Source organism: Aythya marila (genome assembly GCF_965140915.1).
Source record: "Aythya marila genome assembly, chromosome: 1".
Taxonomy (NCBI): domain Eukaryota; kingdom Metazoa; phylum Chordata; class Aves; order Anseriformes; family Anatidae; genus Aythya; species Aythya marila.
The window spans coordinates 76,343,516-76,369,872 of NC_139042.1; the positions used below are offsets into that span (position 1 = coordinate 76,343,516).

Consider the following 26,357-nt stretch of genomic DNA (forward strand, 5'->3'; position numbering starts at 1 on the left):
CTCATGATTGCATTCGGTGTGTAAGTACAGAGCATATTAACTGGCTTGCTCAAGTGAGCAGAACTCATTTTAAATCCACATACAGGCAATCTGCTGTGTGCTAGGACAGGCATGCAATAGATAAAGCAAGTAAGAAAACAGCCATAAAAACATTTTTTTTTATCATTGATTTTTGATGTGCAGCAAAATGGAGGAGGGGCTTGTATTTTCTGAACTAAGGAAAGAACAACATCTCTCCCTCCACCCTTTCCCCCAAGAAAAGCTCCTGTGCTGCAAGATAGTTAATTTTAATCAAATTTAATTTATTATTATTTTTTTTTTTTACTGTGGACCAATGCATTGTGCTGTTACCTGTGACTGACTGGCCTACATTTTATCCATCAGCATCATATCTTTGCTTACTGGATGCAGGACTGGCGTGGGTCTGTTACATTTAGTTCCGATTCTCCTGGGGTAATGCTTTTAGAAAGAGAACATAAAGTGAAAATCCATTGCTGTGTGTGTTGCCATGCAGGCAGGACACGAGGGAAGATCTGATAGGATAGGCAGACTGACAGGCAGTGCCTGTTATCATATTTCTTCCTGTGATAAAGGCAGGTGATTGTGGAGGGGCTGTTAAGCTAGACTGACATTTTGTTCTATCGCATTGGGTGCAACGGCTAAGCAATATCTAGTGTGACTAAACAGATAGCTACCACCAGATGTGGGTGATGTTAGCAGGCATTGCGAAGAGGAATTGGAGAACCAAGACTCACATCGTGATAAGCGGGTTGTAGCGTAACAGCGATGTGCTGTGGGGTGTGCTGTGCTTTGTGAAATGCCTTGCTGGTTTTGGACCTCCTGGTGTCTTCCAGAGTATATCATGGCATATTTCTGAGAGAGACAGCACAGCATTCATTGTTTTCATTATTCTTTTCATCTTAAGACATACTTTGGTTTTAAGACCTTTGGCTCAGCAGTGCTTCTGGGATGGTAGTTGCCTTCGTCAGACCAAGGCAGTGACCAGCTCTGCTTCTTGGTAGTGACCTTCATGTTGCGCCTCTTCCAGGAGTGACCACTGTGGCACAATCATCGTGGTGAATAAATCGTGTGTTTTCCAGAGGATCCTCTGTTGTGTGAGGAATAATAAACACTTCTGTGCAATTTTGTACTCCAGGGTGTGATGAGGCATCTCTGGAATATGTTCCTTACCTACTGCGTAGTGGTTGCTGCATGTTGTGCCGAGCCAGTAGTGACAGCAGATGCAGTGCTTGTCAGAAAGATGGGCTGCCAGTACAAATTGCCCTCGTACTGCATGCCCAGGCTGGTGCTCTGGTGCCAGTGTCTCCTTGCCACTGTTACAGTATAGCCGATTTGGGGTGCTAGAGCCTCTAAAAGAAAAAGTATTTGGGACTCAGAGGAGGATTTAGATACCGAACAGATGTCTGCATGTGAGTGAAGTGCCTGTGCCAGGTATAATCCGTGGAAATATTGGACTCAATTCATCTGGCACAGCACAGGTGTCTAGTGAGACCTGAGACAGCCTTGTGTGTCCCCCTGACCTGTGCTGGGGTATCCAAATGTATCCCCTAAACGGCGAGACCCACGTGTGATTTGCTTGTAGAGATCACTTCAGTACGATGTGAATCTCTCAGATTGCGCTGCCGGTATCAGTACAGACTGACTCGCGAGCAGACCTCTGACTTCTTCCCGAATTTCAGGGAGTCTCACCCTGTGCGTCCCGTCCCAGCTTCGTCATGTCCTGTCGTGGTCCCGAGCAGCGTTGTGCTGGGTAGAAGAAGCTGCTCTTTATTTGCAGGCTATTGCACAAGTGCTCTTGGATCCCACTGTGCAAAGTGCTCCGCAAGTACACAATGAGAGCACAGTTTGAGCGCATAAAGTTCACAGCTGAAGAAGTAGCATGTCGGCAAGGGCCCTGCCTATAAACAGCCTCCTGGCATGAGCCAAGGCTGCGTTTCACAATTGCTGTAAGCCACATAATGATCTGGTTTGAGCCAGGTCAGTTCCTTGATCCAATTTTCTGTGGGGCTGTACAATTGCTACTGCGAGTGCAGCGAGGAGGAGTGCAGGGAGACAAAATCGGAGCTGACTAAGGAGGAGACTGCCTCTTTAGGCAAAATATCTGCATTGAGGTCAGCTTAAAGGCACCGCCAAGCTGCGGCCTAGGGAATGAGGGGTTGTTGCTGCAGGATGAGGACTCTCAGGGAGGATTCCTACTCAGGTATGAGGGCCTTTTTCCAGCGTAGCCTGTAGAGTCCTACGAGGAATTTCAGCTAAATCAGAAACAGCCACTCCAATCGCTTTCTTGTGCCAGTAAGCGGCTGGAGCACACGGTTGCTTACATAACTGTGCTTGGGTTTTATGGTTAAACGTCAGCGTGTAGGTGAGGTCTCCGACGAGCAGTGCGCTTTTGTAACGTTAGCTCATGCAGTTTTGCCAAGGTTATCTAGTCTGGGGTTTTGGAGTTGGAGCGTCTCGTGGCACTGTTTGGCTCAGCCTGAAGCACTCTCAGATAAACTGCAAAGACAGCTGCAAATCCGACATACTGGGTCCACCAGGGTGCTCTGCCTCTGCTGGGACGGGACGATCAGCCAGACCGTTCTGCCTCTATGGCCAGATTTAGTCAAATCCCGAGGATGGGACAAAAGGAGGAAGTGGTTTGGGGTTGTTTTTTATGGCAATCAGAAATGTTGCCCTTCTGATCGGTATCTCTACGTGATTCACTTGGGTAATTGCTCCTTGGCTCCACTGTCAGGCTCCTGTTAGCGCCTCAGTGTGTGCGTGTATTTTCTATGATGTTGTTGTCTTACTACTGGGGGCTGTCGGGACTGCAGAGGTTTGCTTGATTTCCCTGTCTTTAGCATTTACCTTGGCCTTTATGTTTCAGCACCCAGCATGTATGCCCTGAGCTGGAAGGGACCTGGGGGATGTGCTTGTCCATCTGGGTAGCCAGCCCTGATTTATATACGAAGGCTCCTGTACTTACGAAATTCTGACTGCGCTTCCCCTGCAGCTCAGGCGAAGTGCACGGAGCAAGCAGCCTGACCCCCTGTGTGCCAAGGATGGGGATTTTGCTGGGTGCCTTCCCTGCCCGAGGAGGGGGCTCTTGCCCTTGGGATTATGCCACTCTGCCATGGGGGTGGTGATGGGGGAGCTGTGGGTTTGGAGATACCCTAAACTGTGGGAGATGACCACTCTCTTACCTGGAATGACAGCAGTAATTAAGCCGACAGTCATGTTCTCCCTGTGCCTCTTGCTTTGCGATGCTTGCTTATGGATGAGCTCGTTTCAGTGGTACATTATCCTTAAATAATTCTATGAATAATTAAATGATTCCACAGGCCTCCCTTCTGAACTGTCTGTCTGTTGGGCACAGGGTTACCTGGAGCGCAGACAGATGCTGAGCAGCTCAGTGGACTTCGTAGTACTGATAATAATGTAACACCTTTGCAGGTTCTTGCCACTGTGTCCTCCCACGGCTTGAAGCTTGCTTTCTTTTCCTCCTTTCTGAACAGTAAGCTCAAATCTCTCCAAAATATGGTGATAAGCATGTTTTGCATGAGGATCCACCCACACTGAATGCCAACTAGCCTCAGCGTTGAATGTGGCCACCTTGTCCGAGACCCATTTTCTGTGGCACTGCGTAACGTTTGGTTAATTTTGTGGGAACTGTCTGACAGCACGTATGCAACCACTGGTTTTATCTCCGTGTTTGCCGAGGCAGCGTCTCTAAATTCACCCATGCTGTGACTGCTTATTTCCTGGTGCTCTGCTCTGTGAGGTGACGGGACTACCAAAGCATTCACTGCTCCCGAGCCAGGGTAATAGTAAGCAAATTTTATGACATGCTTTGGGTATGTAAACACCTCAGGTCGGTGGCGCGCTCTGTCCAGTTTGCTTCCAGCAGCACACCCACTTGTGATGTGCATGCTGAGCTCAGTACGTGCTGTGCACCCTGGCTGAGGTAGTGCATGTCATTTGTCTTTGAGACATTTGGGGCTGGGCCCTGGGTTTCTCCACACGCCTAAGTGCAGCTACCACACCGCCTGATCTTGTGGCTTATGGCTGTCAGGGTGAGTAGGGAGGCACAACATTTTCTTGCCTCAACTAGAAGAAAACTGTGCCATGCATGGGTTCTCGAGATGAGGAAAAACGCTGATTTAAACACGGCACTTGATACTTAAGGCCTGAAGCCTTCACTTGGTAAATATTTCCATTAAAATCAGTGGAACTATTTACAGGCCCAGTTCTGCTCACATCGAACTCCCCAGGGCAAACCAGCTGACTCGAGAGACGCCACATAACCAAATCTGAGTCGCAGTGCCAAGCTTGGGCCTTGGTCTCTCTGGCCTTAAATCATTTCATTTAACAAAACTGTCCTCGGTCTAATATTAAAAATGAGAGTCAAGAAGTGCTGTTTTCATAAAAGAGAATTGACTCAGAATTTGTCAGACTGCTCAAAGTTTTCTGAACCAGCTGCACTTAGCTAAGAGCAAGATGAAGAGATCTGACTTTAAAAGATATTCAGCCCCTCATTCATATTAAATAGAAAATGTGCATGCTAAAATTGAATTTAAAAATTTAACGCCAGATGAGAGATAAATTGCGTGAGGGACTGTTTGGGAATTAAATTGTGAAAAACCCATCTCTCTTGGAAGTACAGTGCTACTTTATTACTGAAATGTAAAAGTCAGCGTGAATTACGATTTTTAAAAATCCCATACATCAGGCAGCTTAATGGAAATATCCAGATTTTTTTTAAGAACTGTTTTCCATAAGTGCTAAAATGTCACAGATCCAAGCACTATAACAATAAAAATTGTGAAAGTAATTGGATCGCACACATGTGAAGATAGAACTTTTAATCTGTCGTCTTCCAAACTTCATTTTAAATATATTTTTAAATTAATTTAAATAGTAATGCGGTGTTTAATTCTCCAAAGAAGAGTTTTCTTGAATTTATAGTGGACTTAACCTATTAGTGCTTTTGTTTCAAATGAGTTTTCATTCATTCTGGGGTCAAGCACCTACAGACCTATTTTCAAAAGCGGTGCAGTAGGCTTAGTAACCTGTTCATGTTGCAAATTCTTATTTACCTTACTATAAAAATAAGCTGGGAAAGGTGACTCTTTCACAGTCCCCTTGAGGGAAAGCCTGGGCAATGCACGTGTAAAGGGTTGTTATTTCACAAAGCAGAGGCCAGAGCTGTCAGTAGCACAAGTGATATTAGTAATTCTCTGAAGCCTTTTACTTTTCTGTTGCAGCTTCTTTTCTAAGCTCACAGTGTCTCTTCAGCCTCCTTTAAGCAGAGAGCAAACCTGGCTCCTTTCAGGGCTCCAGAGGTACTTCTTTTTTCTGTCTTGTCTTTCTTCCCAATCTGTCTTTATCTGGTGAGCACAAACAAACTACATCTCTTGTGGCAAAGCGCAGGCCTGGAGCTGCGAAAGCCTGTTTCCTGACTGCACAGAGAGCTCACAGTTGGAATAAAACCAAAAATATTTTTGCGTAGGATAAGACCTTGTTGGCCATTGTTTGTCATTTATGCTGACAGGACAAAAGAAGTTCAAGTAAGTAAAGTAAACCTGAATAGAAAATAATACACTTTCTGAATTTCCTTTTCTGTTTGTTTTGTTTTTGTTTAAGTGTCTTCAGAGACCTTCATTTTCTCTTTTCCACTTTTTTTTAGCTTCAGCAAACATTTTATTTGCATTTGCTTCATTTTTCATCAGTTATACATCTAAAAATTCAACCACCAAAATTCATAATTAAAATTCACACCATTAAGTTCTCATTTAAAATGACGCTGGAGTATATTAATTTTGCATATACAGAAGAAACCTGCTCTGCACTCCACTGGTGACTCTGAAACAGAAGTGGAATTAGATTGTAGCACAGAAATAGAAGAGAAACCCTTGCAGTTGTGGCCGTGCCACATAGATCAGCGTTTCGGCCGCGCTGTGCGCTGAGACGTGCCCTGTACGCTGCGGCGCCTCAGGTTAACTCAAGGTTGTCGCATCCTGTGACTCCACGCAGCCTAATTTAGCGTGACATTATGCTTTGACTCATCACATTAGATTAGGAACGCGGTGCCTGCATATACATGAGAGAATGTTTTTGTGCCGTATAGCTCCTGTGAACTGCAGGAGCTGGTGTTAAATGTTTGATGTGTTCTCAGCATTCGAGCTTCGTAGGTCATCTGTGGCCTCATACATGAGGAAACACAGCAGCAGCATGCTAATGATGTTTTCTTCTCCCTAGGCAAGCTGATATTGGGGCCCTAAGAGAAAACCCACGGGAAAAAAGGGATCAGCTGGACCAGAATATAGGCCACAAGTGGAAGGCATCTGTCAGACCTTTGCATGCAAGAGAGCCTACGGTTTTGTCTCACGAAAGCCGCGGGAGATCTGGGACGCTGCCGAGTGATTACAGATACTCTCAGGAAAACGTGAATGAGAAAAGCAAGGATTGCAGCTTGCCTCATCTCACGTGCTCTGAGCCACAGAACTTGAACGAGAACCACTCCCATCTGTCCCAGGGCACCGGAGAGGAAAATCGTAGAGCAGAGCCGGCGCTTCTCAATAAGAAACGTGGACCTGCTCCTCAGAGGCCTCCGCCACCTAAGAGAGATAAATACAGGCGACCAGATAATTCTGCACCGTCGCTTGGCGCCTCCTCTGAATCCTTGCTGGTAGCACCCAGCCATCCCTTTCCGTCCTCTTCCCCCAGCTCTGTGGAAGTATTTACGAGCCACTCATCTCTCAGCCAGAGTCCTGCTGCTTTCAATGGAAAACTAAAGAGTGCTAACCCCCAGGAACTCCGGCAAGCGTCATCCACGGAGAATGTTTGCCAGCACTTAGAAGAAAAAACGCACCTTAAGTCCGAACCTGTGTTACCTTCCAAGTATCGGTACCTTCAGAAGCCAGGCATGGAGACGTCAAGGTCCCCTTCTCCTCAGTTTGCACCACAGAAGCTCACTGATAAACCTCCCGTGTCTGTACAGGACGAGAACCCAGCCAGGTACTAGATATTGCTCCTTTAGTATTTTAACACCCTTTTGCCTGCTTAGACACTATTAATGGTTGACTCTTCTATTTCTTCACTAAAAGCACATCCTTAGGATTCATTAAGCATAAAACTTTCCAGCATATCCTAAAACGACTTCTGTGAAATTCTGCTGAAATCCTTCAGCTGGTCTTCGGTTTCTTTTAGTTGGCTGATGCTTAATAATGAGAGAGGCTGCTCAGGTGTTAAAGCTGGTAGATGGTGGAAAACAAAAGGGTGGATTCAAATTGATTTTCCATTGCACGTCTGGGTGAAATCAGAAGATTCCCTTTCTGTTATCATTTCTTCTAGCCAAGTCTGTATGCGAATACAGATTGGTGCAGGGAGACAGCAGGTACAGGAAGGGAAGCTGTATCCTTTGTGAGAACATCTGTTTTGAAAGCTTACACAGTGAGGTGTACTGCCAAATTATAACTGTTTTCATGTTCCTTTTATGATGAAATTTGGCGTTCTGAGTAGTCTGTTGAGGAGACTGCAGCGTTATTTGTATTTCAGCAAGGTTCAGCGGGAGAATGTCAGTCTAGATGAACTCAGGATTAGACAAGCCAACTGAAATTAATTGATTTCTGTGACTGTCATACGCTGCTAATATCGCTAAAGGTTATTCTCCCTCAAGATAACAAACTCTTCCAGGAAGCTTGGAAATATTAGTTTTCATAAATCCTTCAGCACTATAATTCATGCTTAAAGAATGAAAATAAAAGCTTCAAGCTGAATGAATGCTGAGGTTTCTCTGTGCAAAAGTATTTGGAGTTGCTTTTCTCCACTGTAGTGTAAATGATTGAATAGGCTCGGTCATGCTGTTTTCCAGGGTGCCTTATGACATGGAAAGCATAACTCACCCCCTCACCCCCCCTTTTTTTTCCTGGGTATTTCAGTAGCAGAAAGTGGCTTAATTGGCTTTTTAACAAATCTCTTGAAGCCAGCATCAGTTCTTGTTTTATTTTTTGCCTGGATAATGAGCTGGGGGCTCTGAGAGGAAGTGAGTTTGGAGGTTGGGGGGGGGAGGGGGGTGGATGTGAATTTGACTTAACCTACCATCTGCCTGTTAAGCATGGCTTGAGTTTTTCCCCTTACAATAGGATGAAATTATGAAATTTCATCCTGCAGTGTTTTTAGGATAAAAAAGCAATATGTTATGTTATGAAGAGTGGAATATGTCACGGGATCCCTGGCACCTTTCTGCAAAGGTAGATGACGGTGGTGACATCCGTAAAGTGTTGCTCTGTGAATAGATACAAAGCTCACGAGGAAAAAGCTGATTGTATTTACCCTTCCTTTTTCCTGAGCTTTAATGCTGAAAAGCACACTGAGCTGTGCCTAATTATATGCCTGTATCTGAATGACATTTTGAATGTAAGGTAGAGCACTTACCCAGCATATCTTTCATTAACATTTTACAGTCTTAAGCACAAACAGTCGTTTGTACACGACTGACTGTCCTCAGTCAATAATTACATTAGTTAATGAAACAGACATGGCAAAATGGGAAGACATGCAGGCCCTGCATCTGAACCTTCTGTATTGTGCTTATTTTGTATGAGTGAAACATGTCAAGTAGACTTATATCTATATGTGATTAATTAGATTTGGCTTAGTACTTCTGTTAGCTCCTTGTATACGAGCTTTTGGACATACCTGTTTGCATGCTGTAGGCAGTCCATATTCAGTGTTCTCAGCATGTAGCTGTTTACTCTTCTTTGAGAGAGGAATCTTGTTTATCAGCAAGATAAACTGAGTAGTGTGCAGGGTTTCCCACAACAATTTAGGTAGTCAGTGCAGTGTGGGGAGATGCTGGCGGCGTGCAGAACCCAGCTATTTCCAAAGAAGACTGTTGGGCAACCATGACGATGAAAAGAGTGCATTGGGAGATTTCCAGTGGACGTACACTCAGGTGGAGGAGTGCCCGTGGTTGGAATGAAGCTTCTCAATAGCCACAGGCAGAGTTGCTGCAAATCTAAACTTTACACCACAGATCCCCAGATGCAAAACCTTAAGAAATCAGAAGGATGCTGGCTGAAGAAACAGAATTTCTGAAGCACCCAGCATTGAACCGTGTTTGCTCTGACTTGAAATCAGTTCAGCTGATGATGCGTTAAATATCTGGAAAATCTTATGCTAGGCTGAGAGGAAAGAACCCAGAGTCCCAAAACAGATGCTGGACATTTTAGGTGAAGAATTGCAGTCAACTAATTTCTTCTCTTCCAGTTGCCCCACATATATTTATGCACATATCTTGTATTTCCCCCAGCTTCAAAAATACGTTCCTCTTGGAGTGTAGCTGGGTCTTGAAGGGTGTGGGCTTCATTAAAAAAAATAAGAAAGAAAAGAAAATGTGGGGAGGTGGCATAACATGGTTCAGACAAGAACATTTTGACTAAACTGCATGAAGGGAGCAATTACACTTACAGGGAGCTCAGGCTGAGCAGCAGGCACAAGAGCAAGCTCTTGAAAATTACAGTCGTCCTGAATGAAAACATCCCAGCCTCGTGGCAGTGGGGGAGTCGGGGCAGAAGGGTGCGCAGAGGAGGACTCCGTATGTAATGGCTTTGTCATTTGTATTTTGGCTTTGTCAGAGCAGTAGTAGCCAGTGGTTGCCTGTGTCTGCATTGCTGTCACTGCTGTACCTCACTGGCTTATCCAAGCTCGTTGGAGTTGTTCAGTGTTCAGCATGATGGAAAACCTGCCCCAAAATCTGGATCAGTTTGCCAAAGCTTGTCTGCAAAGCACTTGAGGAAAGTAAATAGCTACTGAGAGGCTGTACCTGCATTCGGAAGCAAATGGACTTTTACAATATAAGATGCAGCTTCTGGAAGTGATGAAGTGAAATAGATTTTTCTGTTCCCTGTGAAAGAAAAGTACAGCACAGAAAAGTCTAAGTTTATATTTCAGAAAAGTGACACACCCACACTTGGAGGAAAAGAGCTGTAGCATGTCTTGGTCACTTATCTGGAAGGCGGCAAGCAAGCAAGCCAGATGAAACCAGATATTTTAGCTAGTAGGCAATGTTCCTTTACTTGCTGTAGAGCTTCCAAACCCACATTATGACAATAATTTTAAACTTGCTGCAAACTCCAAACCACCAAAACTAGACTTTAGTTTCTTATATGGTTTACATACAGTACAGATGTTTTAGTAATGTTATTTAACATGTTATTGTCCAATTTAAAATCTTAGCCTCCTCTTTAAATAGCTTTATTTGCTGAATGTCCAAGGTGGCCCTTTGTACTGGGCAGTGCAGAGTTTTTGCTGTAAGCTTCACTTAAAGGAGTATGTGGATGTGGCATTGGAATCTAATTACTGAATTTCTGTATCTTGTACGAAATTTTACAAATACAGAATTTTCTTTTAATCACGTAGTTAGTCTTGAACAATTTCCAGGTTTTTCCACGTGTGAGTATTGTAGCTCAGCAAGGGCCTGGCCTGCAGGATGCTTCCGTCTGGTCTGTTGTTTTTTCTCTTGGAAGAGCTAGGAATTGATGTGAGGGCATCGAAAACTGCCCAGGCAGCTAAATAACCTGTCTGGCCAAAAGCTGAGGCTGCTGTTCAGTCAGTGCAAGCCAATGAGTTTGAGCTCGAGGCGTGTTGTCCTCTGAATGTGTGGCAGCAAAGGGTTGTTCAACAGCACTATTTTAAAACAGGGGCCTGACTGCTGAGATTGGACCCTCATGTTCATGAAAATGAACAGAAGTCCTGTTCAGTGAGTGCTGTGCCAGGCTGATGCTAGAAGTACTTACATATGAACTAAAACTGTTTAAAATGTGTAGGCAGGAAAGAAAACACGCAATTTGAGGGTTTTAGATGTGGTGCAAGGAATATTCCATTACCTACATCTTTTATCTACTTTTTTTTTTTTTAATTTGGGCTTCCCCTCTGCTTTGCAGACCAGAAGTGAGATACAAGGTTCTTACATTTCTAAATACGGATTTTCCTCTTTTCCAGAATCGAAAGAGTCATAGACAACAACACTACAGTGAAAATGGTTCCCATCAAGATAGTGCATTCAGAGAGCAGTGCAGAGAAGGAGAGTCGGCAAGGTCTTGTGAGTACAATGGAACCTCTTGCTTTACCCAGCGGCTTGGAAAAGGACCAAATTAAAACACTCAGCACTTCTGAGCAATCCTATTCACGATTCTGTGCCTACACCAGGCAAGGCATAGAGCCAGAGCCAGAAACCAAAACCAAACCAGCTGAGCCTCAACCAGCTGAAGAACCTGGGAACAACCTGAAGGACAGCAGTGCTGCCGTGCCAGCAGTCAGCTATGTAAAGGCCAAAGAGAAGACCTTTGAAGACTGGAAGTCAGAGGAACTCGCCAGAGAGATTGTGGGAAGAGATAAATCTCTAGCAGACATCCTAGATCCTAATATGAAAATAAAAACAGCAATGGATCTGATGGTTGGAATATTCCCTAAAGATGAACACCTCCTAGAAGAAGCTCAGCAGCGCAGGAAGCTCCTGCCAAAAGTTCCTTCTCCAAAAATTTCAGAAGAGAAGTGAGTATTACTTTCTGTAGAGCAGTGGTTCCTTGTAAGCTGCTGTCCAAAGTGTGCAAGTTTTCCTAGAGATCTTCCTACTGTTTAGGTTTGCAGCTTTTCTAAAAGTTTTCTGTTAGAATAGCAATCAAGAATAGTACTGCTAATGTTATCATTAATTACAAAAAAAAAAAAAGAACTGTTGTACAATATCAAATGTTATCTGAGACCTGGCTGAAAACTGTTATGTGAGAATTTAAGGAATAATTCATTTCTCCCTTGTAGTTAGGTATTTTACCAAGAACATTACATTTGGTAACTTGATAGAAAAGGATCAATATTTCACCATTTATTATGCACTGAAATTTTACAAAGACAACTTAAAGCGGACATGAGGCATTTCTTCAGAAGGAGTGAGAACAAAGTCAAAGTTTAAAATTCCGAAGAAAGATGTTGATGTTCTTTTGGTCTTTTGTTTTCTTGATATGAGTTACCAAATTAAGTTGTAGATTTCGTGAGAAGTTCATGTGTAAATCCATGACCAAAAAGATAACACCTGCATTTTAGTATCCTACATCTGGCAGTTGGAAAGCATCGTCGTCTGACGCTGGTCTCTGCACTACTTAGTGAAATGTAACTTCACATTTTGTTTCCAACCGAGAGGTCTTAGTTCTGTTTCCCTCATTGTAATGGTGAAAGCTCTTCTGCATTGCTTCAGTTTTTGCTTCCAGTGGGTATATGCTGAGTTCTGAGAAATTTTCTTCACAACCAGTATTTATTTATCCTGTTTCCATACGTAATTGCTTTCTGTTGAACCGCATACTTGTTGGTGAAATGATGGCTCGAGAATATTGTCCTTTCTTTTCAGTGATTAGGATGTCAAGGCACTTAATGAGAGTTTTGACTTTTTACCAGGAAAGAGGAGCAGAATGCGCCGTCCGCCATCTCCCTGACAACCAATTCTACTTACTACAGCACATCTGCACCGAAGGCTGAGCTGCTGATTAAAATGAAGGACATGCAGGAACAGCAGCAACAGCAGCAGAGTGAAGATGATTCTGAAGATGAGCTGGATCATGACTTGTCAGAAAAGAAGGTAAAAGACATTTCTAAATGGTTAATGCAATGCTCTAAGTCGTGTGCATTTCATTGCCCATGAATTGGCTAGCTAAAGAACCCTAAATACAAGGCCTGGGGGGTTGGTGTAATGCCCAACTGTGAATTTAGGAATTTCATGTTAGGTGTTTAGTGCAGCTTGATACGTATTTCAGAAGGGCCCAAAGGGGGAAGTTTTGAAGGGTTTATTTTCAAATATCTTTTCTCATTTGATATATTTCTCACAAAATGGCTCAGGTTGGAAGGGACCTTTAAAGGTCATCTAACTCCAACCCCCCTTTCATAGGCAAGGATGCCACCCACTAGATCAGGTTGGCCAAGGCCCCATCCAGCCTGGCCTTGAACACCTCCAGGGATGGGGCATACTCATTTCTCTCATTTGCTATATATAAAGAGCTATTAATGCTTGTGTATCCCACTGTAACTGGTGGTGGTTTTAGTTGCACTGTATTTTTAAAATGTAGGTCATCAACTTGGGTGTGTCATGAGAGGGAAGGTACCCCCTGCCCATCACCCTTTTTTCGTTTTCATGAGCAGCAAATCACTTTGCTCTCAGTCTCTCCTATAACCAAAGCAGTAGTGGTGGGACAGGACTAATCATCTTGGTGGATACAGTGGAAATTGCTCATCACAAGAGAGGTAGTCTTCTTAACTCTTGTTCATCCCTATCCTCATTCCCATCCTTCGGGGTTTTATTTCTGCTCTAAGATCAACATAATAAGTCACATCTGAAAATAATGATATCCTGGCATTTCAGTGGTTTGAGAAACTGTTGTCCTGTGTTAAAGTCATCACACTTATTTCATTAGTCATTTGGCACAAAATGTTTTAACTGTGGTTCCCAGTAGGGATCAGCTGGAGTAAATGGTTTGTTTTTTCGACTCAAGTGATGTAGTTTGACTCTGCCTAAGCCAGTAGTGCAGTGATGAGCAAATCTTTTCATTAAAGTCAGCTCTCTGTTTAATAATCAACTTGAGGGTGAATTTGGTGATCCAGCCCCGAAGAAGGGTCTTTGAATTAAACATTAGGAATATATTTAGTCACCAAGACCGAGGCATCACAGAGGAGATTCCCTGTGTCAGTGGCATCCAGCTCCTGCACCGAATCTGAGGGAGCTGCAGTGTTTTCTGTTGTCGCTGTCTTTTTTCCTCCCCCCGTTGTCCCTCCCTCCCTCTGCCCGCAGCACCATTCAGTACAGCAGGCGCTGCCAGGGGCATGCCATGGCTGCAGCTGGGGAGCTGCCCCTGCCCTCTCCCCAGGGACCCGCTGAATCCCACAGCTGCGCTGCTTAGACAAACCAAGGATTTCACCGCATTTGGAACAATTCCTTTTTATCTGGTGCCGCACGTGACAGCCGCTTCCATCATTTTTGCTAGAATTAGTGTCCTTCTTACTAAATACGGAGTGGGGGTGGGCTGGAGGTAAAATTAAAGCTTTCTTGTTTGCCTGACAAGTGAGAGTAAAACTTTTTTTTATTTTAAGCAAAACCACTCTGTATTTGCATTTGTGTCTCTAAACAAGAAAAGCGTGTTCCCCTGTATCTCCTCCTCCCTTATCGCCCCAGTTCTGGTATGCACCACTGTGCTGGGAGAAATTTCATGAAGAACTTTTAGCAGAGCTCCTCCATCTTCCTCTGGGTCTCTCCACACCATCATAACCATGCACATGTTGCTGTTTACTTCTCTCCCTGCTCCTCCGCATGCAGTAGGATGTGAGCGCTCAGTTCAGTGGGCTTTCATCCTGGATCTTGTCAGAAAACATACATAACTCGTGGTAAGTGGGTCAAGGCATCTTTGTTAAACAGATAGGGTATGTTACTTGGCCCAACTTCACATATTTGGCAACAGCTTAAGAAGGGATCATTAAGGACCCAAACATTTCAATAGCACACTTCACGACTTCAATTATTTTTGTAGAGATACATGCCCAGAACCCGTTCTTTGATTCCTAGAAGTCAATCGGTTCTGTTGAGATATCTTAATTTCAGTCCACTGTGGAATGATTGTAATATTTGTCATTCTCTGCTCTGCAAAGCAGAACTGTGTTGTTTGTTTTTGTTTCCTTTTATCAGCCACAAAGTGATGATGTGAGTTAGAAATTTCATAGAGGCATTTCCCAATAAAAATACATATTTGGGATGATCTCTGTATTCCCATCAGGAGTAGAAAGCGTACCTTGTATGCTGAATTTAAAGGAGGTTTAACCCAAGTACAAAATTCGGAACAGATGTTGAAGATACTACAGGACAATTTTTCGTACTAGGCAAAATCCATGTGTGGCTGAGTAGGAAGGGTAGGGTCCCCTTTGCATTTAGGAAAGCGTCAGTAACAAAGAGTCTCAACATTAATTGAAAAACACTTGTTTTCTTTGTGTTTTTTTTTTTAGACATAATCTTCATGTGAAATGGAGTGGTGAGCTAAAAGCAGAGTAATTTATGTACAAAGCAGCACCTGAATGAACCACCTGAGAAGCACTCTGCTTCTGTGTTGCTAGTCAGGTCATCAGCAATTACTGAGAAAAAGATCGGGTTTTGTTGTTTTCTTGTTTATTAGTACAGAATTCACAGCTGTGAATTTATTTATCTGCCAGCTTCCAGGTGTAGATTGGAGATCTTTGGGCTCAGTAGGTATTGAACATCGTACAGGTTTTCTGCTGGCTAGCAAAAGCACGTAGTGAGCTCACAGTTGCAGCATCCACAGGCTGTTTCTTCTGGGTAGGAAGCAATCAGTTATGATAATACAAATTGTAAAAGATATGACAGTTTTCGAGAGGGCCTAAATACCTCTCACCTGCAGAAGTGCTCCTTAAGAGCCTTGAGTCAGCTGCTTGTTGACATCCAAGTAGGATGCTACTGTGAAGATGCATTTATCATTGTTAGTGTGTTTGTTTGGTGGCTTTATTTTTTATTTTAAGAAAGAAAGGAACTTGACTGTTCAAGATGGCTGATCTAGATTGTCAGTCCCCACGGGTGAACATCAAGCACAGCTGCAGAAGTGGAAAAACTCGAGCGAGTAACGTATAGTACAACAGGATTCTGTTGTTTCAGATGGCAACACAGCAGCATTGTGCGTGTGCATGTCATCTGAGGGAAAGAAGAGCCTGGCACTGTGACCTACATAATCCAAATCAAACTGTGCGTTTGCTTTGAGTGAAGAGAGGGGGGAAAAAATCAAATCCTGCAGATTAATCAGTCAGTAAAGCAGACATCTGTAGAACTGCTTACTACCTTAATCTTTTGGACACCCAGACTAACAGATAACCCAAATCCAGATTAACCTGGCCTGAGTATATTAAATCAAAACGGAGAAAACCAACCCAGATAATCCACGTGTTTGAATTTTTACCTTTAAAAAGGCTGCTTAAATTTTCAGGGTATAGTTGCTTTCTGTACAGACGGCAGGCTTCTCTTTGGCCCCAAAATAAGTTGGCAATGACTGTTTGGTGGTGTCTGGGAGCAGTAGGTGCTATCAGTCTGTTTCTCTATAATCATGAAGGCTTGTAATCAGATTTGTATTTAGAAAGAGTTCCTAAAGAATGTCGTGAGTAATTTTCTCACAAAAATTGGAGGGGTAATGACTATTTCAAGCTATGTAATTTTCATTTAGAAATGGCAGTAGCAAGTGTATGGTTCAGAGAATGCTTTGGGGAATTTTCTTACCTGAAATTAGCTGAATACTAACGAGGCATCCACATTTAAATTAGCGAGGCATTTTTAGAGCGTGATTCATGTCACAGTAGGGTAGGTGACCAGCTGAAATGAGTCCCACCCCTTGTGCACAACCGAAAGCTAATGGAGGCCTCTGCGATGAGGCCCTCCTGCCCAAATGCAGGGTGGGGCACAGGTCGTTAAGGGACGAGATTTGGGTTCTTGGTCAGGCTCTGCTGGTGACACATGATTTTTCCAAGCCAGGGCACGTGCATCCCAGGTGATGGGGAATTACACCAGAGAAACCTTGAGAAACTGCAGGTGAGATGGTGTACTTGCCTGGCACGGGACAGTGCCTGTCGAAAATGCTAGCGTGGTCCTCTGTTAGAGCAGAGCCACTTTGCACAGGCTGCTTTGTGCACTGCTGAAGTAGATTTTGTTTCCTCTTCTGTGCTGCAGGGACTACGATTTCCCTACAGAAATGCTGTAAGGCAGTGATAACTCTAAAGATCCTCTGAGCGTGGAAGGACGGCTACTGGGGGGATGTTAATATACTACAGAAAGGAAGAGAAAGCTAGACAGTGCCCTAGTTTTAACTGTCATGCGGAAAACACAGAATTTTCTGGTACTGTTTATCTTCCTGCAGTGTAGCTCTTCAGAAAGGTGCTATGGACCTGGTATTTAGAGAGGAAAAGATGCGCTGTACTTTATGCTGCTCCACAGCAGGCTTTGAAGGTGTTCAAAGAAGCAGCAGTAATGCCTGCTTAAAAAAAAAAAAAAAAAAGTCTTTCATCTTTTTCCACAAAGGTGAGTTGCTTTAACACAGGTCTCAAGCTGAGCATTGTAGACCTACATCCTGAACCTTTGGATCCAGCAATGTTATAGCTACCGTAGACGTATATTTATGTATAATGCACTCATTGTCAAAGCCACACGGGAGTTTCACTGTATTAAAAATGTCACACAGCAGTAATAGGTTTCTGATGCGGCTTCCAGAAATAGAAGTGGGGGAAAATGCAGTAGTGCTAATAAATTCTCATTTCCCTTATTTTCCACAGCAAGAACTTATTGACAGCATCAGTAGGAAGCTGCAGGTGCTGAGGGAAGCACGGGAGACACTTCTGGAAGACATCCAAGCAAACAATATCCTGGGGGAGGAGGTGGAAGCCATTGTGAAAGAAGTCTGCAAACCAAATGAATTCGACAAATTCAAGATGTTTATCGGGGACCTGGACAAAGTGGTCAACCTCCTGCTGTCCCTCTCAGGTCGTCTGGCTCGGGTCGAGAATGCTCTTAACAACCTGGACGAAAACACCTCACCAGAAGAGCGGGTGAGAAAGACCAGTAGCAATATAGCTGCATTTAGTGAACCTGATACGGGTTTCTGACTTGTTTTTATCTAAAATATAAAGATCAAGATGAGGGATAACAGTTGGGTACATCTTATAATGCCGTTTTCTTACAACTTTTTGCTTTGCTTTGCTTTTGCTTGGAATACTAAAACTGCAAGTGGCTTGCCAGGCAGTGGTGTTTTGGGGTGCAACATAACTGGAGAACAGCCCTCTCAGAAAAATGTTAATGAAAGAGGAAAGCTACTGATAAGAGCATAACAAAGGAGACAAAAATACTATTGTCTGATAACACAAAAGATGGGAAAAGAAGCGTCAGTTTGTGCTAACATGCAGAAAGCTTACAGGTTTCTTTATATTCCACAAGGGTCTTGAGAGAAAATTGTGAGATCATGACAAAGAAAATGTTCCTCACATGCTACAGTTTCCTCTACAATGCCTGGGAAGAAAGGACAGAAAGTACAAGTCCTAAATATAAATAAAGGGGATTGGGGCAGGAGTGAGGCCCTTCAAAACAAATTTTTCAGCATAGAAATGGCCTGCTAATCGAGGAGTCCCAGCATGTGTGAAAATTTCAGAAGGGCTCAAGCTACTCTTACCTTTTGGACCCCACCTTGTCCCTTGTTTAATTCCAGATCCCAGCAGGGCTTAGTTGGGAAGCAGATACCTATTGATACAGAAATGCACCAAGGGAGAGATGTAAGCATGTGGGAAAATCAAAGGTTGGAATAAATATAGGAGGGGATTATGTGTCAAGTGAGCTTAGCCTCTGCAGTTAAATAAATGTAAAGTGGGTATTTGAGCTCGTAGCTGAGAAATGAAGTGCCAGAAGTCCACCTAAGCATTGTATCAGATATTTTTTTTTCCACGAACTGTGGATTTATGTTGTTTCCTCAACATGCTCCATTGTTTCATCAATAAGAATCAGTAAGTGCTGGGACCAATTTGGAGCTGTGTTCTTGCTGTTTGGCCCTAGCTGCTGCCAAGCATACTTGTTTAATGGCTGTCCAGACCCCTTTCTGACTGAGGCAAAGGGAAGGTATTTGACAGCTTATTAAAGGGTAGATCAAAGCTTCTGAAACTTACAGAAATTTAATCCTCTTTAAGACAGATTTTTTTTTCTAAATGTGGTTGCAGTTGCCTAATGGGCTTGAAGATGGGAGTGTAAGCTGGGAAAAGATATACCAGATGATTTGAGCACATAGGGAACACAGCTTGAGAGCTATGATAAAAATAGTGTATGTAGCTAGGTATGGAAAAGAAGAAGGTGAGTAGGTGGCATGGTAAGGGCAGGCAGAAATTGTCTGTGTATTCTGCCATCAAATGTAGACTGACAAAAATCCAAATCCCTAATGTATTCTAATCCCCATGTCTTCTCATGCATTGACACCGTAGTTTTGCCATAGTAACATCAGATACATGTCTAAAAGTGTCAGTCAGAGATGCTCCTCAAATGGATCAAGTCCCTGCTAGATACTTTGACTATAAATATAATTTGTGTAGAGGTATGTATGTATGTCTTGGAATTTAGGCTGGCATCTGTGGCTTTGGCTTTCTTTCGTCATTTGGTATTATGCAGCCCACATTATGATATTTGGTATATTACCAACGTACCAAATGAACAAAACATAGGGGAGATTACTTCCATCTCCTGTCTTCCGTGGGGCTCGTATCCCTAACGATCACGGGTTGCTATTTTGTTTGTTTGTGGTTTTAAGCTGATGGTGTCTAATAAACACGACTCTGATAGCTCTGCACTTTCCAGAAACCACCCCCAGCCAGCTCAGCAGACTGCGAAACAAACAGTCTGTCAGCAAGCAAGTGACCACTGTTGAATTAATACTCTGTCTATCAGGTGGTCTCTCTTAGGTCTCTTTTGCCACGAGCAGCAGTGTCAGGTATTTCAACTGTAGCTGCTGAAAGTGATTTCTTCTGAAATAGCTTCCGGCCCCCTCCAGTGTCTTCCCATTACTTCCTTTATCAGTCAAAACCAGAGTGCATTGGGAACCCTCAAGCACTGAATGAGCAGTTCACAAACTTGATCAGGCGCCCAGGCCCCTGAGGCCTGTTCTTGCTAGACTAAGGCCAAGTGCCAACTAGGAACTGGATGTTGGGAAGTCACGTGCATGGAGGCAGACCCTTTTTCTTCATCTGTTGTTCAAAACAGCAAACAAATCTTGAGAAAAGCTCTCAATAGGAGGAGACAAAGCTTGTTCCATCAGAGCAGCTTCAGATGTCCTGCATATGGCTGAGGTCTCAGATCAACGCTATGAAACAACAAAACAAAACAAAACCCGTCTGCACTCTGTTTTGCTTTGGTTGTTTGAAGTCCATCAGATGCCACCAGCCTCTAACCCACCTGTCTGCATGGTAGGTACAAGCAGTTGTGCCTGTAGGCCTGGTGAACCATGTAACCACTGATTAAAGAGTCTTTTCAAGAGTGCTGCCTTGCGCCTGCTAGTGTTTCACTTTACCCTTCAAAGCAAGCTTTCTGGTGTCAGTCATCTCTGACAGAGGTAAAAGCAAACTTGGGATGTATCTAATTTGCCTTCTACCATTTACATCCCACTTACCTAAGGCATACCCTAAACCTCCACAAGGGTAGAGGTGCTTAAAGTATCGTGCAAAATTTGTAACAGAAGCAGTGTTTGCTTTCCTTGAACTGTGAGGTTACTCGAATTCATCTTAAAGTCATGTTGCAGGCATGGTAAGAGGAAACAGTCCAGCTTAAATCTCAGGAATTGTTGGAAAGGGCTGAACATCCCACCACAGCACTGGGTGGGTAACCGTGCAAACTGAGCCACCAGCTGTTTGCTCTGTGCCCTCTCGTGTTCATCCAGCTCTAATCCTTCTGTTTCTTCTCAGTGTACAGCAGAGCTGCTCTGTGGAGCAGTCTGGGCTTGCTCCCACCTCTGGGCTTGGCTGCTAGTCCCACTGGTGAATTTTGGAGAAGTCTTTCCATCTCCTTGCAGCAGATAGCTCTGCTCGCAAGTTACTTGCAGTGAGAATTTTCCCCTGGCATACACTCAAAGGAAGATACAACTGCGTGTGTTTCTGGTAGTGTGTGATTTCTGTCAATTGTCTTCAGTGGCTCTCTTGAACCCTTATTTAATCTTTCAAGCATATTTCAAGTACACTGAGAGCAAAAGTCTCAGTGTTTCACCCTCTGAGCTTTGAGCCCCATGTACAACCAAAGGCAGCACGGGATTCGTGTGCAGCTGACAGACATGCCTATTGTAGCTTGCCACGTGCGTCCCCCTTTGTCTCATACTTTCATCTTGAAAAGACACAGTTTCTGTGGTCTATAGAAACACTTTCCTGTAAATCCTTTAGGCCAATTATAGTGTGTGTCATGTAACATATGAAGTCCAAATGAAAAAAAAAAAAAAAAAAAAAAGATTTACTCGAACAGCTTCACAAAAGCAGATTGTGGTTTATTTGAAGGCATAGGTTCTCAAAGAAAAGCTGTGAAGAAAAGCTAAAAATTGCAGCCTTGTACCTCATTGTGGCACTTTCTGATTAGGTTCAGAAGCCTGTACTGGGATTCCTGACATCAGAGTAGGCCAGCCGTACTCAGTGGTGCTGAAAAAAGGCAATTGGTTGTAGGCAGACATCTGAAGTAGGTCAGATATAATATAGGTCAGATAATAATACTCCAGTTTCTCCCGATGTGCTACTGAAGGGTTGTAGCTGAGTGATTCAGGTGTGGCTGCCTGCCAGGAGCAGAGAGGTGAAGCTGGGTCAGATGAGCATCACCTTTCTTTCTTGTACGCACACATGAATGGGACACAAAGCTCCTGTCCTCTTTCTTTGTGTGGTTCTCCATTCAGTCTCCTTCTTTCCTGTTTTGTATCTTCCGTGCATTAGTTCTCAAACAGTAGGAGCTCCTGTCTGGCCAGAGCAGCCCTTAGAGCAAAGCAGACTTGTGTGTCACAGCAGTGTCTCAGATATCCTCCTCTGCCATAGCTGTGAGAGAGCAATTATTGTGAAGGCACGAAGCAGGAAGTTTGCAGCCCTTTGGGAAAGATGTTTTTTGTTTCTTTCTTTTTTCCCTTTTGTTATCTTGCCTCAGCTTTCACTGTTGGTCATTTCGTAAGACCACATGGTTTCACATCTCGTGGAGAAGCCATGCAGATTGAAGCAGAACTGCATAATGTGCAGCATCGTGAGCTGTGGCGTAAGAACAAATTGCTCCGTTAATTAAAATGTTTCTGTGCTCTCTAACCACAGCTGTTTCAGTGTGGAAGTTCAGTGCTGTGTATTGAAGATCTGAGACGTAGATGAGTGAAATCTTATTCTGGAGAATCTGGACGTTTCTCAAAGGCAACTGTGCTTTTTATAACTATTTAGAACTACTAAATAGTAAAGCAGTCTTCGAAGCTCTTGCTGTTGAGGCCAGTAGGAATTAATGATGGATCGTTCACTGATTCACTAAGTTTTATTCCTGTTTATTAAGTATGTTTTATCAGAATAAACTTTAAGGAGAAATCTTATTCTACCTCTCTACATATTTAGGAAAGTGTCTTTTCAGATAAAACAGGCATAAGACTTAAAACCTGAAGCTCAAGCTGGTGAACTCTGTGAATTTAAACTGTTTTTCTTTTCCCCTAAGCGGACATTGGTAGAGAAGCAGAAGCTGCTGACCCAGCAACATGAAGATGCAAAGGAACTGAAGGAGAACCTGGACCGTCGAGAGCGCATTGTCTTTGACATTTTGGCAAACTACTTGAGTGAGGAGAACTTAGCAGACTATGAGCACTTTGTAAAAATGAAGTCGGCTCTCATCATCGAGCAGCGAGAGCTTGAGGACAAGATCAAGCTGGGGGAAGAGCAACTGAAGTGTCTGACCGATAGCCTCCAACCTGAACGGCTCAAATAAGTTTGGCCAAGGAAGTGAAAAATGGGAAAGAAGGAAGGGATGGGGGTGTTTCCAAGTATACAAACGAATATCTTGGCTTTCCTGAGTGTCCAATAGAGAAAAGAGTGCACAAGAGAAAAATAGCTCTCACAGCAGCAATAATACTCGTTCATTTTTTGGGACGATGTATTTAATTTTTTTAGAACACATTTTTATTGCTGGACTCTACAGCCACTTCTCATTGCTTAAGTTACAGAAAGCTCCACAGAAAAGGATAGACTCTTAACATTCCTGCTCCGTAAGCTGAAAGTCTGTGGCAGTTGTGCATGCAAGCATTTTTTAGAGTAGGATGTATACTTTCTTTATGTTCAGAAGCTGTACAGATTGCTGGGAAACCTGATAGCAATTTATGAATGCACACAAATTTAGAAGCTCTGAATATAGTGGCTTTTTTTTTTTAAAGACACATTAAATAGGGGAAGTGTGCCTCTTACACCTAATATATTCAGATTGCTGAAATGTAGTGTCACTCTGATCCTGTGGCATCAGACACTTTTTTGTAATATTGTAGATAGGATGGCACTTTCCCCTCACAGAAAATAACTTTTAAATCAGTCTCAGTTTAACACTTCTTAAACCAGCTTGCAAATCACCTAATAGCTACCTTACTGAAGGTGGGGTTTTTTAATTATTTTGCAAGATGCCATTGTACACCATCTTGCTGTAATACAGGTGACTTTCTTTTAAAAATTGTGCTTGATTTAAGGCTGGCAGTACTGTGCTGATTTTGTTCAAAACATTTCTCATCTAAATTATTTAGAAGCTCATATGTTCTTTCTTGTGCTTTTTATGCATGTTTTTATTCCTCCTACCCCCAAACTGCTACATTTTATGAAAATAAATGTAGGCTAAGGACACTGCTTCTGTTTTTCTTCTGATTGCTGAACACTGCGATTTTTATATAGACAGATAAATTATACTGAAGTTGACCTGCATAAATGCCGTTCCCTTTCTACTTTCTCAAACTACCAAATGCAATATAAACAATTTCTGCCATGTAAATACTGTGCATTATTTGGAGCAATTCTGCTTTGTAACTGTGAACATAAGTGTTTGGTTTTTGTTTTTTCACAGTGATAAAGTTTGTTGTTTTTTTTTTTACACAGCGATAAATGAGAAGATGCTATTCCAGCCTATCAGATTACTGGTTCTATTCTAGTAATACTGCCATTGACTGTAACGTGTGATGTCCAACAGCTCTAAAAAGAGGTGCTAACTCATGTTTTAGCACAGCAATAGGTTATGCTGACTTGCTGAGATACTTACAGAGAAATTCTGCCGTGTCTAAATGTCATGTCCTAAGTTAAGATAAAGTTTTGCGGGCAAAGGAAAGTCTTGGATGACTTTGTGTATGCCATTTTCATTGTAGTAAGGAAACCATTTATCTCTCCTTAAACTAAACAAACGTTGCTCAACAGGAAGCCATTTTTGAGGCCAACGTGAATGCCGGTTTGTAGCTCAACAGGTTGGAAATACGAGTAGCAGGATGTTGAAAGGAGAGAGAAAAGGATTCTTTCCACTCTCGGTGCAGTGGCAGCATTCACCGAAGACTCCTGTTCTTCTCACCTGAATCACCTCTTCCCAGGGGGAGAACTGGAGAGGGAGGCTCTGACCAGTGAGTTCCTTGCAAGCTGGGGAATTGGTGCAAAAATCTTCTGGAACCAATTCCTTTACGGACAGGTGCGAACACTTAAAGGACCGTGACCCTGTTATAGTGCACTACTTCGTATACCTGGACCAAATCTGTAATGAAATCGTTGTCCATCAGCTGAGGTCAAATGGAGCTGCCATGTTACAAGACCTACAGCTACCCTTAGTTTCTTCCTCTAGTTCTGACAGCTAGTCTTCTGGCATCTCACAACTACTTGCTGCTATGTTCCTAGGACAAGTGATCCCTTTTGTCCTTACTTATCCCTTAACCGTAACAAACCCAAAACTAAACAATTCCCAAATAAATTATGCTTGTCTTTAGCTTGGAGAAGAGTGTGCATTGTTTTATCTGTGGCATTTTAAAGATTTTGCATATTGTGGTTACTCTGAAATGTGTATGTGAAATGTGAATAATAATATAATTACAATGTGTTTGTATACAGTACTTTGATTTAGATCTTTCTGATAAAAGGTAGCAATATTGTGAATCCTATATATATTACCCCTTTCACAGCACAGTTGTGTAGGCACCATTTTCTCCTTTCCTTTTTTAGAACTGTTGAAAATCTCTCACCCTGGGAACCTGAAGATGTTTGCCTCCCAATGTTATATGTAAATCTGTAAATAGCTATACTGTTGCTCTTTGAAAAAATCTGGTGCTAATGTTTTGCCTTTGGCATCCTGGGGATGGCTGTTTCTTCACCTTATGTTCTCAGTTTTAGATCTCTTTGTATAGTGAAAGATTTCCACTATGTTCCTCCAGTTGTTTGGATCTTGCAGCCCTGAGTGAAAATGTACAGTTTTCCTGCGTAACTCTTAACACTTACCTACTGAAAAATGGTATTGCTTGACTTGGAGAAAATAAACTGTATATTTCGATGTACAGAGTTATCTTTGTGTGCAGTTTTAGCTGTCAAAACCTGCTGTTCTACTGTGCGGCGTTAACCATCTTGTGGTATCGACAGTGCCTGTAGCTGGTTGTCCAATGCTCTGGAGTAGTGTCCTTTCTTTTCGCAGATTGTTTGGCATGTAGATTAACTGATCATTCTCAGCTTCCCAGTGCAAGTACCAGAAATGTTACTGCATGTTAATGGCTATTCGGTGTAATTACAGGGGGGAGGCTTAAAGGAAGATGTGTTACGAAGTGGATAATGTAAATCTGTCCCATGACTTATGGAGTATATACCAGGGAAGGCATTGGATTTTTCTGCTTAGGTGACCACACTGTTTTGGCTTCATCTTCATCCTCTGTTTAGAAGGATACTTTGTATGGAAATATCTGAAGTCAGTGGCTCTCAAGTTTTTTTGCAAGATGACTGTGAGCTCTCCATCTCTAACAGGCTTCCACAGAAACTGTTTAATTTCATCTTAATGGGAAACAAAAGTGCATGCAAACTTGGAGTAAAGGTGACCACAGGTAACTCATAATGGCTTCATAAATTGTCATCTAAATTAACTGTCCATGAATATCTTCATTGTAGGAACCATGTGGGAAAAGGAAGTAAAGGAAGACCTGGGTATTTGGAGGATTTTCATAAATTTCTGGTGATGCTTTACACCCCTTTCTCCTTTATCTCTGCAAGTACATGCACCCACCTCTTTGTGCTAGGTTTGCAGGTCACCTGGTCTAATCCAGGAGGGCAGCTACAGGAGAGTAAGTCTAGTTCTGTGTACTGTTTAAATTAAAAAAAAAAAAAAAAAAAAAAAAAAAAAAAGATTTTCTTTAAACTGAAATTATGCTTTTTATTTTCTGTTTTGGGGTACTTGAGACCCTCAGATTTTAAAGGTGTAGCCTTTTTTTTTTCATGCTGTTTTCTTTTTTCTTTTTTTTTTTTTTTCATGAAGCTCTGTTGATCAGTTCTGGAATATTTAATTGTCTCCCTTTCTACAGATGAACTAATCTGTTGGCAGTCCAATAGCTAGCAATATCTTATGGTGGGTATGCAGTAAAACATTAAATATTTAATGGTGTCCAGTCATTTACTGCAGAAGTTCATCAGCTTGTCCTAGTTAAGGGCTTCTTGGTTGTGGGATTTTAAATTGTTTTTCTGCTTGCTTGGACAGATCCTACCTGCACAGTAGATGTTATTAAAGAAATAATAATAATTACACCTTAAAACTATTAGACTGCATGTTGTCAATT

At 42.6% G+C, this 26,357-nt stretch overlaps 1 protein-coding gene across 3 annotated transcripts in view; it reads left to right on the forward strand.

The window, feature by feature from the left end:
- Window positions 1-22,790, forward strand: part of SHROOM2 (shroom family member 2) — a 124,312-nt gene extending 101,522 nt beyond the window's left edge. For 2 of the 3 annotated variants that reach the window (XM_082770586.1, XM_082770585.1), the window contains exons 6-10: window positions 6,259-7,017; window positions 11,005-11,556; window positions 12,451-12,631; window positions 17,356-17,628; window positions 22,259-22,790. In XM_082770586.1, the coding sequence (XP_082626712.1) occupies window positions 6,259-7,017; window positions 11,005-11,556; window positions 12,451-12,631; window positions 17,356-17,628; window positions 22,259-22,525 (2,032 nt within the window). In that variant the 3' untranslated portion in view covers window positions 22,526-22,790. Of the gene's footprint in view, window positions 1-5,264; window positions 5,343-6,258; window positions 7,018-11,004; window positions 11,557-12,450; window positions 12,632-17,355; window positions 17,629-22,258 lie in introns of all 3 variants that reach the window. The other variant, XM_082770587.1, reaches the window with a different exon arrangement.
- Window positions 22,791-26,357: the final 3,567 nt, after the last annotated feature.